The sequence below is a fragment of the Erpetoichthys calabaricus genome, chromosome 8 (genome assembly GCF_900747795.2).
Source record: "Erpetoichthys calabaricus chromosome 8, fErpCal1.3, whole genome shotgun sequence".
Taxonomy (NCBI): domain Eukaryota; kingdom Metazoa; phylum Chordata; class Cladistia; order Polypteriformes; family Polypteridae; genus Erpetoichthys; species Erpetoichthys calabaricus.
Genome location: NC_041401.2, coordinates 145,245,830 through 145,258,739, shown reverse-complemented (window position 1 = coordinate 145,258,739; position 12,910 = coordinate 145,245,830). Strand labels below are relative to the sequence as shown.

General features: G+C 39.1%; 1 protein-coding gene across 1 annotated transcript in view; it reads right to left on the bottom strand.

The window, feature by feature from the left end:
- LOC114656143 (anion exchange protein 3) overlaps window positions 1-12,910 on the bottom strand; it is a 313,389-nt gene that overhangs the window by 147,553 nt on the left and 152,926 nt on the right. The window contains 2 exon segments of the mRNA XM_028807571.2: window positions 726-931; window positions 9,991-10,145. Of these exon segments, the coding sequence (XP_028663404.2) occupies window positions 726-931; window positions 9,991-10,145 (361 nt within the window).

Sequence of the window (12,910 nt, the reverse complement as noted above, 5' to 3'; positions counted from 1 at the left end):
GCTGCAGTCAACCAAAGATATTATTAAGTTAATTAGCAATAACCCTTTTTGCCATAAATGGCTTTGGGGTGCTAATATTCCATCAATGGACTATTTTTTCACTGTACCAGCTGGAAAAAAGAATTGTTTTCCACAATCATCAATTGGTGAAAGTTGTTATGAAGAGTGATGGATAATTATAATTAAAGATTCTCAAATACACCTTTGTTGTAAAAGAAAAGGCATTAAATATTTCCGATATAAATATTTACTTGACATTTTCGATGGTGGGCATTTGTTTGAAAAATATGCTCTTAAATAAATTACTGTCTTATCTTGTCTACAGTTGTTTTGCATATGAGCAACTTTATTTTTAGGCTTTAATCTGTGAACATATTAATAGCTCTATTAGCAATAGCCTATACTGTATTTTGGATGGCAGCTTGTAATGCAAAGAAGTAAAAAAAATCAAAAAAGAAAATCCCTAGCATTTAAAAAACATCCATTACCATACCGTGGGAACTACTGGTTATCAGAATGTGTCATATCAATTTATTTACCTCTGGATACTCAATTAAGAAATAAAAGTAGTTTGTACATTGGGGTTAGAGCACTCTTTGTTGCAAGCCATGACAGTTTTGATGAGAAAACATTGTCAAATAATCATTCTGTCTGACAAACTAAAGTAATTTAGTTAGTTATCTCAATTAGCTCTATAATCTGACAATACTTTGAAAGTTTCTTACTTTTCATGTCATCAAGGTCAGCACTGGCCAGCATCTGGGCTTCTGCTTCATCTGTAGGGACTTTCTGGTAGACAGCGGTCTCCATTGCTGTCATACTTCCAATGCAAATTCGTTCCCTCAGGTCATAGCTGGCTCTCTGGTTACTGGTAAACCGATGAAGAGGCTTCCTCCTAAACCAGCTTCTTGTGGTAAAATCAGATGAAAATCTGAGAAGGATAAATGAGGAAGTGTGTTGAATATGAGATGTCATATTGTTTTGCTCGTGTTCTAACTTCAAGTTTTACAAATAGTCTGAAAGCCCCATGCTTTTCATGCTTATTTAGTGTATTTAAATATTATTCTGTTGTTGTGAAATTTTTTTGTAAGTAAACTGTGAGATAAAGATAACAATAATTCTGGAAGGGTGCAAAAGGTGTTTCAGAATATAAAAACGTGTTAAAGAAGTTAGGGGATTATACATTGCAATGACACAAGTAAGTTCCAGTCTTGTCATTTACATTTACATTTACATCATTTAGCAGACGCTCTTATCCAGAGCGACTTACAACAGTCAGTGGCAGTATGCAGATGATGTTTCAGTTGTCTATCAAATCTAAATTTAATCTAATGAGTCAAGTTTCTGAGTAAGAGAAGCCACATGTTACATAAATCCTGTGAGCCCATGGATCCACCCTGTCAGGTGTCAACAATGAAGTCTAGTGATGGAGGTTTAGTATAATTTGGGAAGTATTTTTGTGGCATTCATTGGGTTCATTTACATGAGCGATATCTCAATGCAAAATAAATCTCCAAACAATGTTGTTGATCACTTGAATTCCTTCCTGGCACCAGTATATACATACAGTATACTGTGGCTTTTTTTAACAGGATAATACTGCATACTATATGCCTAAGAAAGGCCTGTAAAATTTCCAGAAATATGATACTGCATTCATCTTAATGCAGTAGCCTCCCCGATCATTTCTTCACAATATCATTGTGAGATGCAATAAACTGTTTAGAATAGAGATCACTCACCACCTACATTGTAATAAGTATGGAAATCACTAAAGTTAATATTAAGTACAATCTCCCTCTCTGACACACTTTTAATACCTTGTTGATTACATACCTAAATTAATTCATAGTGTTTAGGAAAATGAGGTAATGACTTGCCCATATATAGGTGTGCCCAGTGTGCATAATACCCATTGTACTCAGGAGGTCTCAGTAGTGCTCCAGTTATCAGCTGAGTGCTGAAATCTTATTTTCGTACTGTGGACTATACAATAAATTAGCTATGGAGAATGCGATCAGTTAGGAAATTGTATTTTAGGTAGACAAACTGCATCATACATGGAGACACAATCTAAAGCAAAAACCACGACATGTTGTACTTCTGACCAGTATCGCACTGAACATCCAGATTTTTTTTTGACACATACGCACTTAAGACACTATGTATGCAACACAAAAATAGCTATGCCATCATGCAGATGATTGTAATTCAAAGTCATGAACCAATGCTAAAGTTATGTAATAAGTTTTGGTCTCCATATTATTAAAAAATGTAGCAGCAGTGGAAAAAGATCAGAGCAGAGCAACTAGGCTCAATCTGTAATCAAGCGACACGAGCTTTGAGGAAAGACTGAAGGAGTTAACTATTTTAAGATTAAGAGGAGACACAATCCAAGTGTTTAAAATTATGAAGAAAATTAGCATAGTAGTGCATTGCTGAGACCAAGGCAAGGGCAGCTGCATAGGGCTTCTATTGATACTTTTTCCTCAAGTCTCTAATATCTTTTTTTATCCTCCTGAAGCTTGTCAAATTACCCGCTTCACTTTGTGTGCTGTCTTCCAGCTGCCTACAATGAATTCTTAAAAACCCAGTAATGGACAATAAAATAAACAAAAAATGTTTAAAATGTATTTTGAAAGACCCACACAATTTTGGTTTTCAAGGAGACCAAAGGGTTAAACAAAGGAGCTCAGACCCCCTCAGGACCTCCTGAATTTGACACATTGGATGTACATAAAAAATGGTCAGTAAGTTATATAGCAAACAGATAGTTTTAGTAATGACATACTGTATATCCCATGAAAACAATTTTATTTAATGATTATTTGATGGAAAAGGTAGATCCAAAAAATTAATAGATATAATAGGAAAGATTGCACTTTTGCTACACCTTTACATGCAGAATAATGCCAAAAAGCCTCAGAAATAAAAAAGCTTTGTTTATTATACAAAATATATTAAATAAGGAAGAAGGTAATGCATGAAACGATATTATAAACAAAGTAATCTGCCTCTTCGGCTACCTACCCTAAATAAGCTGGGACCCTGTCTGGTGGGGTGACTCTCCCATTTGCTCACCAGTACAGCAAATCTTTTGTATTACCCTCTCTGTCTCCCTCTCTCTCCCAACTCCACCCTTCTCCCACTACTGTACCAACTCTTCTCCTGAGTCTGGCTTCATCGTGCAGTGTGGCCTGAAGCAGAACTGAATCCTCCATTCTTGCTTACTCCTGGGTGTATCCAGGAAATTTGAGTACACTTTATGTTTAGTGAAACAACAATCTAGAAATTTATCTGATGGCCCCTGGAGTCTTTTAAATCAAACAGTTTGTGTGTGCTGCTCCCCAGAGACTGAGCCAGTGAGCACCATTGACCTACCAGTGCTTCTGACTTACTCTTAAATGGGTAACCCGGCTCCCTTTCCTAGCTAGGCATTCTATACTGCTATCTTTCAGCCAGGAGGTCTTAGTTCTTTCTCGCCAGGCTTTCATGACCTTTCTCTTTTCAATAGCAAGCCCGCGATTCTCGAAAGTATCGCAAATCCAAGAATGGCAATCACTTTCTGTTCCCTCCGATATTTGGAGGGATGAAATATCATGGAGGGTGGGTGCGTCCTGGGAAAGTTCATTTAATTAAATAAACATATTTGTACTAAAGCAGTTTCTTTTTGGAGCTGTGACTCATCTGGTTCTGGTGTTTCAGAAGCGCGTTGTAGGCGCCTTCGTTTATTGTTTTTATTCATGCAGTCTCTTTTTTGTTTTTCTATGGCTGTGATTCGCGTGCTGAAGTGACCATGGCGGCGGATCCGGGCATGGAGGGCCACATTACTAAACGATCGTGTGATATGCGGTGGTGTGGGCGGTCGCGTTCGGGCGGCTGTACAACCTGGCGTGCATGCTTTACCTCAGGTTTAGTTCACAGGTCGTAGCCATGGTAAAGTTTTCATTTAATATTTGTATTAAAGCGGTTTCTTTGTGTGGGTGCCTTCGTTCATTGTTTTTGTCCATACGGGCTCGTTTACAGGTCGTAGCCATACGGGCTTGTGTTTGTATTACTAATCGTTGAGCTCCTTCCATTTGGAGCCGTGCCTCCTTTGCCTCTGCTGTGTCAGAAGCGCGTTGTGGGCGTGCTCGTTCATTGTGTTTATCCATACGGGCTCGTTTTGTATTTCCGTTAGTTGAGCTCTTTCATTGTGGAGCCGTGATGTCTTTGCTTCTGGTGTGTCTGAAGCGCGTTGTAGGAGCCTCCGTGTATTGTTTTTATCCATGCGGTCTCGTCTTTGTTGTCTGGAGCCTGACTTCTTTGTGTGTGGTGTTTTTGTAGCGCGTTGTAGGAGCCTCCGTTTATTGTTTTTATTTATGCGGTCTCGTCTTTGTTGTTCTGTGTCGTTAGGTAGACATCGTTTACTGTTAGGAATCATAATTGAACATGCCACACAGACTGCCGGCACAGTGGATTAGAGCAAGTTTAGTTTACAGGTTGTGTTTGGGTGCCACCTACTGACTCTGGGGCGCCGCGGCGCAGTGCGCATGCGCTTCGGTGCATCCGCTGTGCATAGATGGGTTGTCTGCCTGCCTGCCTTCCAGTTTCCTTGGAGAATGAGATCAGACACCCCCCTGCTATCACTCGCTTTCTCTTGCACTAGTATTCCTGCCCATTTCATTTCCTATTTCCCTGACAATGTGTGTCTAAATGCTTTGTTAGGGTTCTTTGGGAGTACTTCTTTCCTCCCATTTTCATTATGGTAATTCTTTTATCTCAGTAACTTCTGCCAGCAGGGATGCCCTTTTTAATTATAAATTGATGCTTTTATTTGCACCTAGATATTTTATAGACTACACAGCAGTACATTTCTGAAATAAAATATTAATTTCAAATAATTATAAACCTACATTATCATTATGTTTAAGCTTTGATCTTAAATATTGCTTTATTTCTACTAAAGAACTCGTCCATTTTCCATTCAAAATTTTTTTTTAGTGGAGCAGGGCACAAGACAGGAGCTATCCTTAGATAGGATGCCACTTTATTGCAGAACTCACTAGAATTGCACAAGGAGAATTTAAAATTGCCCGTTAAACTAACACATATATCTTTATAACGTGGGCAGAAACCTGAGTTCCTAATTTCCAGATGGGAATTAAATCCAGGTCCTTAGCTCTGTGAGGCAACAAAGTTAATTACTGCAGTACTGTTCTGCAGTTATTTACATATTATGTCATGGTGACATTTTACACATATTTGGTGTGATGTGCCTTAAACAGTTCGAAATGCAGCTTAGGCTGTGATTATCCTACATTTCAAAACAGTTTCTCAGCCTCACTCTTCTTGTAGCTCAGTCTTCGGTATTATTAGTATATAATGCAGTTAAAAGAGTGAAAAAGTATTTGGTCTCCACTTAAAAGTTAACCTTTGGGTTACCATAACATTTTGACAAGTGAATTAATTTAATATTTCACAGGTAGCACTAAGCACCTCCATAGTTCAATGACTAGTGCTGCAGCCTCACAAATTTAGTAAGTCTGCTGTGGGCACTGACTGCATGGAGTCTACATAACCTCTTTGTATCCTCTTTGTCCGATTCTAGTTTCCACCCACCTCCTTAAATGAAGCAGACAGAGGTTCACTCACTGACTGGAAGCAGGATGTTCATATGAGTTGGTCTGGAATATTTAACATAGCAAATATTTCTGTCTTATACCCTTCAAAATCTCAGGGAAGTCACATGTTCAAGTCTGTTTTTAGACTTGCAAAATGTGCAGTATATTTTTAAAGAAGTGTGCATTTCTGCTCTACTGTACGCCTATTATTGCTGCAAGATCATCAGTGAATGACATTTAGGTGGGGTAAGGGTTTACTTCAACAGAAGTGTGAGAATATGATATTTTGTTTTGCATTTTAACAATTGCCAAGTTTGTATTTCATGTATTACATTTTTATTTAACTACTCTTCCATAAAGGCAATACTACTGAGCTTAGAGTGCAGTGAAAAGAATGCTTTATTACACCTGAACATTCAATGTTGAGGAAAAATAATGTTAAAAAACGAAGTCACAGATATTCAAACAACAGTTCTTTGTATTTTTTGAAATTATTTAGGTAAGGAAGAAGGAAGTTTTGAGGTAAGGTTGTTATACTCAATAATCATGGTGCCAGAATGTGATGACATGTTGCATGTTAGTTTCCACTTTGTACACATCATTTCTGGGATAGACAAAGGCACCCTGTAAGCCTGTACTAGATGAAAAAGAAAGGAAACAGATGGATACATGCAAAACTCAAAAGCTGTCATGTTCTGCAAGCAGTCTTGTATATTTTAAAACTCATTTACTTACTTACAACTTCACCAAAATCATCTAGAAATCTCATCTTACTCTAAAAAAAACTTACGGTAATCCAATTCAGTGTCACGGGACTGGAGCTTGTCCCAGCAGTACTGGTTACAAAGCAGGAAACCACCCTGGACAGAGCACCAGTCAATCACAGATCCATGTCACACTTACAAAAAGAAACTATGGAATATCCAGTGAACCTAACATGCTTGTCTTCAGAGTTCTGGAAAGAAAACCAGAATACCCGGAGGAAAAGTCACACAAATATGGGGAGAACATTCAGTCCCCCAATAGACAACAATAAGGTGTGGGATTTGAACCCATGAATCTGTGAGGTGACAGCAGTACTAATTGTGGCAGTGTGCCAACCCAATCTACAAATATTTGTAAAAATATAATTACAGGACATCTGATGCACTATAGGCAGGACAGCATATACATGAATTTACAAGACAGTGAGCTTCTAAACTGAAATGTAAGAATTAAGAATAAATGAGAGTGACAGTATTTTGAATTGGAATAAATTGAACTTTCAGGAAACCAACAGAGACTCAAGGGAGGGTTTGTCATATAGTGTTCCATGTGTCTCCCAGTTAATTTGAGAATATCTAGATGAAGTTTAAAATTTGACATTAATTTTGTGATTTTGCAAATGGAAATAATGGAAATTATTAATGAGAAAGAGTGTTCAAAATCATTCATAATCTTTCATGACTATGATCTGCTTTTGTTTTGTTTTCTCTGTTCAAGATTACTACAATGGTAATTGATTATGCTAGTTAAACTTTCTGATAATTTTTTTAAAAAAAATTTTGAAAAGCTTACTTCAGCAAAGTTTACTCATAATTCTCTTAAAAGTTTTTTTGTTCTTTTTATTTTCTGAAGTAGTTTTCTTGCACTACATATTTTTCTTCTGCATTAGCTTAACTTCCCTTTCTGTAAACACAATCAAATCATTTTGCAAAGCAGAAATATACTCCATCCATTATCCAACCCGCTATATCTTAACTACAGGGTCATGGGGGTCTGCTGGAGGCAATCTCAGCCAGCACAGTGCGCAAGGCAGGAAACAAATCCCAGGCAGGGCACCAGCCCACCACAGGGCACACACTAGAGACAATTTAGGATCGCCAATACACCTAACCTGCATGTCTTTGGACTGTGGGAGGAAACCGGAGTACCCGGAGGAAACCATGCAGACACGGGGAGAACATGCAAACTCCACGCAGGGAGGACCCAGGAAGTGAACCCAGGTCTCCTAACTGCGAGGCAGCAGCTCTACCGACTGCGCCACCATGCCACCCAGAAATATACTCCTGAAAATTAATATAGTTCTTTAGTATTTAGTCTGATACATGAAGATAACGTAGACAAATTTGCAGCAGTCTACAGTAGTTGAAGATGTAGCACCAAGGTTAACCTACACACTTTGTCAGCTTATTGAATATTTACATTTTAATGAAATATGATCTCACACAAAGTCATACAAAGCAAATGTAATCCATCCATCCATTTTCCAACCCGCTGAATCCGAACACAGGGTCACGGGGGTCCGCTGGAGCCAATCCCAGCCAACACAGGGCACAAGGCAGGAACCAATCCCGGGCAGGGTGCCAACCCACCGCAGGACACACACAAACACACCCACACACCAAGCACACACTAGGGCCAATTTAGAATCGCCAATCCACCTAACCTGCATGTCTTTGGACTGTGGGAGGAAACCGGAGCGCCCGGAGGAAACCCACGCAGACACGGGGAGAACATGCAGACTCCACGCAGGGAGGACCCGGGAAGCGAACCCAGGTCCCCAGATCTCCCAACTGCGAGGCAGCAGCGCTACCCACTGCGCCACCGTGCCGCCCAGCAAATGTAATGGGACATAGAAAACAACATTTGTGCATGATAGGACTACCCTGCAGTCACATTCATTATTTTCATATTTGTCTTGACACTATTTCAGCTTGAGCAGGCACATGGTTTCCATCAATACTGTTCAAATACAGTCCTGGAGAGCCACAGTGGCTGCAGGTTTTCCTACCTGCAGCTTTCTTAATCAGAAACCAATTTCTGCTGTAAATTGACTTAATTTCCCTTCACTTTAATTGCCTTATTTTTCAAGGCTCAATGTCTTCTTAATTGCTTCTTTTTTCCTTAAATAGCATCCAAACAAAGATGAGATGTAAAGTGAGACAAGAGATGACCAGCTCACGCACATCTACATCTACTGGGTCAACTTGCAATTGGCAATCACCCTAACAAGCACATCTTTAGCAATGTGGGAGGATAGAAGAGATATCTAGGTCACCATTTTTCCATTGAGTTTTACATGAGAGAATGTGTTGCATACTTTCCTAATCTACTTTTCAGTTTTAGACAGAGATCACAATAAAAAGCAACCTTCTGTAAAGAGAGGGCAGTAGCAATCTAAATAGAACCATTGTGCTCCTGGGTAGATGCACGTCTCTACATGGTTAAGATATCAGATGAAAAACAGACTGCAGCAGTATAGAATTATCATTGTCAGAACTGAGATTAGAATACCACCATCAGTGATAGTGAGAGCTCAGGAATTATTTTTAGAGTAAAAATTTGATGAAAACTAGTGGGAAACTGTTTGAGATCCCAAAATCTGTTGAATCTGCAACACAGATGACCAAAATGTAATGTATGGACCCTGGTTTATCAGTTTAGAGGACAGGGTATATGGGGTTGTTGCAGCCTCTTTATATTTTAGTTGGGGCTCAGAAGTACATAACCATCTGCATCCCACAAAACAAATTCTAGGCAAATGACCACATTGCTTCTGTGCAGCCTTTAAGACCCTGTGGGAGATGATCTCAGGATGGAGGTATACAGACACCCCAGCTCCAGCCTTCAGAAGCAAGGGCTCAACTGGTGGGAAAGAACATAGAGAGAGAGAGAGAGAGAGAGAGAGAGAGAGAGAGTATGGAAAGTGAAGAAAATGAGTGCTTACTTTCCCCTGGGGGAAATTTGGCCTTTTACAGAAGCTTATGAAATGAAAAGATAGATAGATAATTAATGATTCATTGTATCATTCATAGATAGATAGATAGATAGATAGATAGATAGATAGATAGATAGATAGATAGATAGATAGATAGACACTATGGACTGAACATACAAGAGAATGACTAATATGGAAAAAAAAATTGAAAAGATAGAAAAACTTCTGATTTGACAGTCCCAGTCACAGGTAGGTATTATGTTAGGCCTATTGCTGTTGGCATAAAGGAATGTTTCTTGACACACTTTTGATGAGTGATTAGTTTGCTGAACATACTCCATGTTAGTGTGTCAGAGAGAGAGCACTTTAGCACTTTTAGGTGTTAAAGTCCCCTATTCAAACCAAAGAGGTATAAAGAGGTATCAGTGTTTCGTTGCCAGTCCCAAAGGGATAAAAGGTAAATGTTTTCCTTGTTTATTATGGGTGCTTGTGTCATCCCTCCCTTGATTGCTTTTTTTTATAGTAAACTTGCCTTTTTAGTACTTCTTTAATCTTCTTTTCATTATCTGGGTTATTGAATGGCTCAAGGGAACCTTTGTTGTTTACACCTCATAGTATACTGCACATTGGGAAAACAGCAACCAAAAATATGAACAGTCTTTTTATTTATTTATTTTATTTACATACCGGCTCAAATCTTCACTTCTTTCAAAAATGTCAAATTCATCCTTATGAGTGCTGGCAGTTACAGGAAACTCAGCAGAAGGAGTGGACTCATTCTCCAGGTGGAAGGTCTCAAGGGCCGGAGCTTGGACAAAATCGTCTTCATTGCCAATGCTGAACTGTGCAATATACAAGCCATGAGACACACATTGCAAAGCTAATTTCTTTCACAGAAATGCATGTTATTGCAAAGGTTAAATACTCAAAACTATCGTTTTAAATCTGTGCTGAAATACAATTCCATTCCCCTGTCCACATGTGTACTTGGTTTGTGCTCCTGGAAATTGTATTTACATGAACAGAACATTTTTTCATTTTCTTATCCATTCATTCATTTTTAGAACCTGCTTAATCCATCATAGCTCAATAGCACTAGATGGCAAAGATCCAACCTTGAACAGAACGCAGGTGCATTGAAGGACTCACATCATACAAACATTCACAAAAACTCATAATGGGTCAGTTTAAAGAAATCAATTAACCTTTAGAATGTGAGAGAAAGTAAAAATGCATCTAGAAAATTCACATGGACATGAGCAGAAGATAAACAGTCAGCAAAAACAGCAAAAGAGGTCCAAATCAACTACTTCTACTGAAATATGAAATAACTAATCTAATTATTTTGTATACCCACATGGTACTATCATAATAAATTCTAAGTTATTAATATTGCACTTTTCCTCACAAAATTTTATATTTTTAATAAATCATAAATCAGGAATGCCTCCTATCTGAAAGTTGGCAAAAGGTTTAGTAGGGGACAGGTAAAGTACAAAGGATAGTGTTTGATATGTTGAAAGTGAAGTGTTTATATGCATTGTCAAGCACACACGCCTCGGAGATATCTTCAGGGCTCTGGTAAGGTAGACAATATCACCTTGAGTAGAGAGGGGGCACTTTCACTAACTCCATTTCCTTTTCCATTCGCAGTTTAGAAGCTCAATGGCCAGATGATGAGTGACCCAGTTCCTGCTTTTGCCATGAAGCCACACCCCTTTCTGGATGCCGCTATAGATACTGCAAGGCTACTAGAAGTAGGCAATTAATAGGGAACCTGTATTGGAGAAGGGCAAAGCAACTTATCCAAGTCTTATCTTCGTTTTGCATCAGATGGTGCCAACTTGTTTAGAAACTGGAAGTACTTTTTATTTTCTGTCTTTTTTTCATCTTCAATAATGAAATGGGGATTACTGTTTGGTAACACAACCATTCTACTGCTTAGCGATCTTTCATCTTACAGTGCTGTAGTTAGTAAGATTCACAGCTGTTATGAAACCCAAACAACCTCAACCCAATAGCAGGGGTGTAAAAGGAATAAAAAAACCGAATGGGAAAAATACAATGATATTTTTATGCTGTTGACTAATTGAGAAATTATCTTTCTCTATGCCTGCGGTGGGTTGGCACCCTGCCCAGGATTGGTTCCTGCCTTGTGCCCTGTGTTGGCTGGGATGGGCTCCAGCAGACCCCCGTGACCCTGTGTTCGGATTCAGCGGGCTGGATGATGGATGGATCTTTCTCTATGCAACAAAACTATAATCAATACTGTAGACAGATTGTATGATTCTGTTTATTAGCAGCTCAATCTATACAACTTCCTTTAATCAGTAATCAGTTGTGACAGTAATTTACAATTATGTATTATGGCAGATTGCCAGGGTCATTACCTGGCCGGGATGCCTAAAAGGACCGGAAGGTGGCAGGAATAGCTTCCGGGCCACGAGGGGGCAACCACCCTGGAGCAGGAGAGGACCACGGGAGAAGAACAAAGAACTTCTGGCCTGTTGGGACCCGTGGCCACCGCCATGGGGCGCCTCAAGCCTCGTAGGACTTGGAAATAGTTACTTCCGCCACACTCGGCAAGATGGCGGAGGTACCTACCAGGGACACCTGGAGTGCTTCCGGTGCAAAGGGCAGCACTTCCGCCACACCAGGAAGTGCTGCCAGATGGACGTCATCAGACACCTGGAGCACATCCGGGCAGGGATAAAAGTCGCCGTCTTCCTACAGTCTTGGAGCCAGAGTCGGGAGTGGGAGTAGGACGAAGCTCCCAGAAGGAGAATAGAGGCGGCCAAGGACTAAGAAAGGACTTATTTGGGGTGATTATTGCTTTGTGCATTGTGTGGTGTTTTGGAACTGTCTTTATTTATGAATAATAAACGTGTGCAATTTATAAAGTTACATAAATCCAACCAATTGAAAAGATACCGAGATATATGGCATCTTTTAAAAAAGAGAGAATGAATTTAAGTTTTAACAATACTTTTAGTAACCAGTATTCTTAGCACACACATCTTTGGCATGTAGAATATTTAGTTACTTGGTGGTGTTAAATTAATTTACTGCATGTGGCTATTTGTGTATCCTTGGATGCACATAAAGAACACACTGTTTCTCTACCACAAGGATTTAGGAAATGGGTATATTAGTGAACAAGTGGAAACAGCGGTAAGGGATACATCAAAATAAAGCACCACCTATGTACTGTGGAAGCTGATTTGCTTTCTCCTAAATGCTATCAGAGTATGCTCCCAACTTCTCTCTCTCTAAATGCAATGAGATTATGTATTTTAATAATTTTTCATGGGGTTGGAGAGGTGTGACATATTGCATGTTGATCAGATATACAAGTAACAATTTGACTCTGTACAACAAAACTATCTACTACTACTACTACTACTACTACTGCTGCTGCTGCTGTGCAGAATGAAATCATGGTTTACCAGCAACTGTTAACAGGATCAGATTTTTCTCCATGGCATTCCTAAAAGGAATGATCTGAATTCTAGAAAATTACTATTCATTAATTCAGTTATTTATCTTGTATTAATGGAAACAAGCTTTAATTAATTAATACCTTTCTCTAGCTGGGAATGTTAAAGTT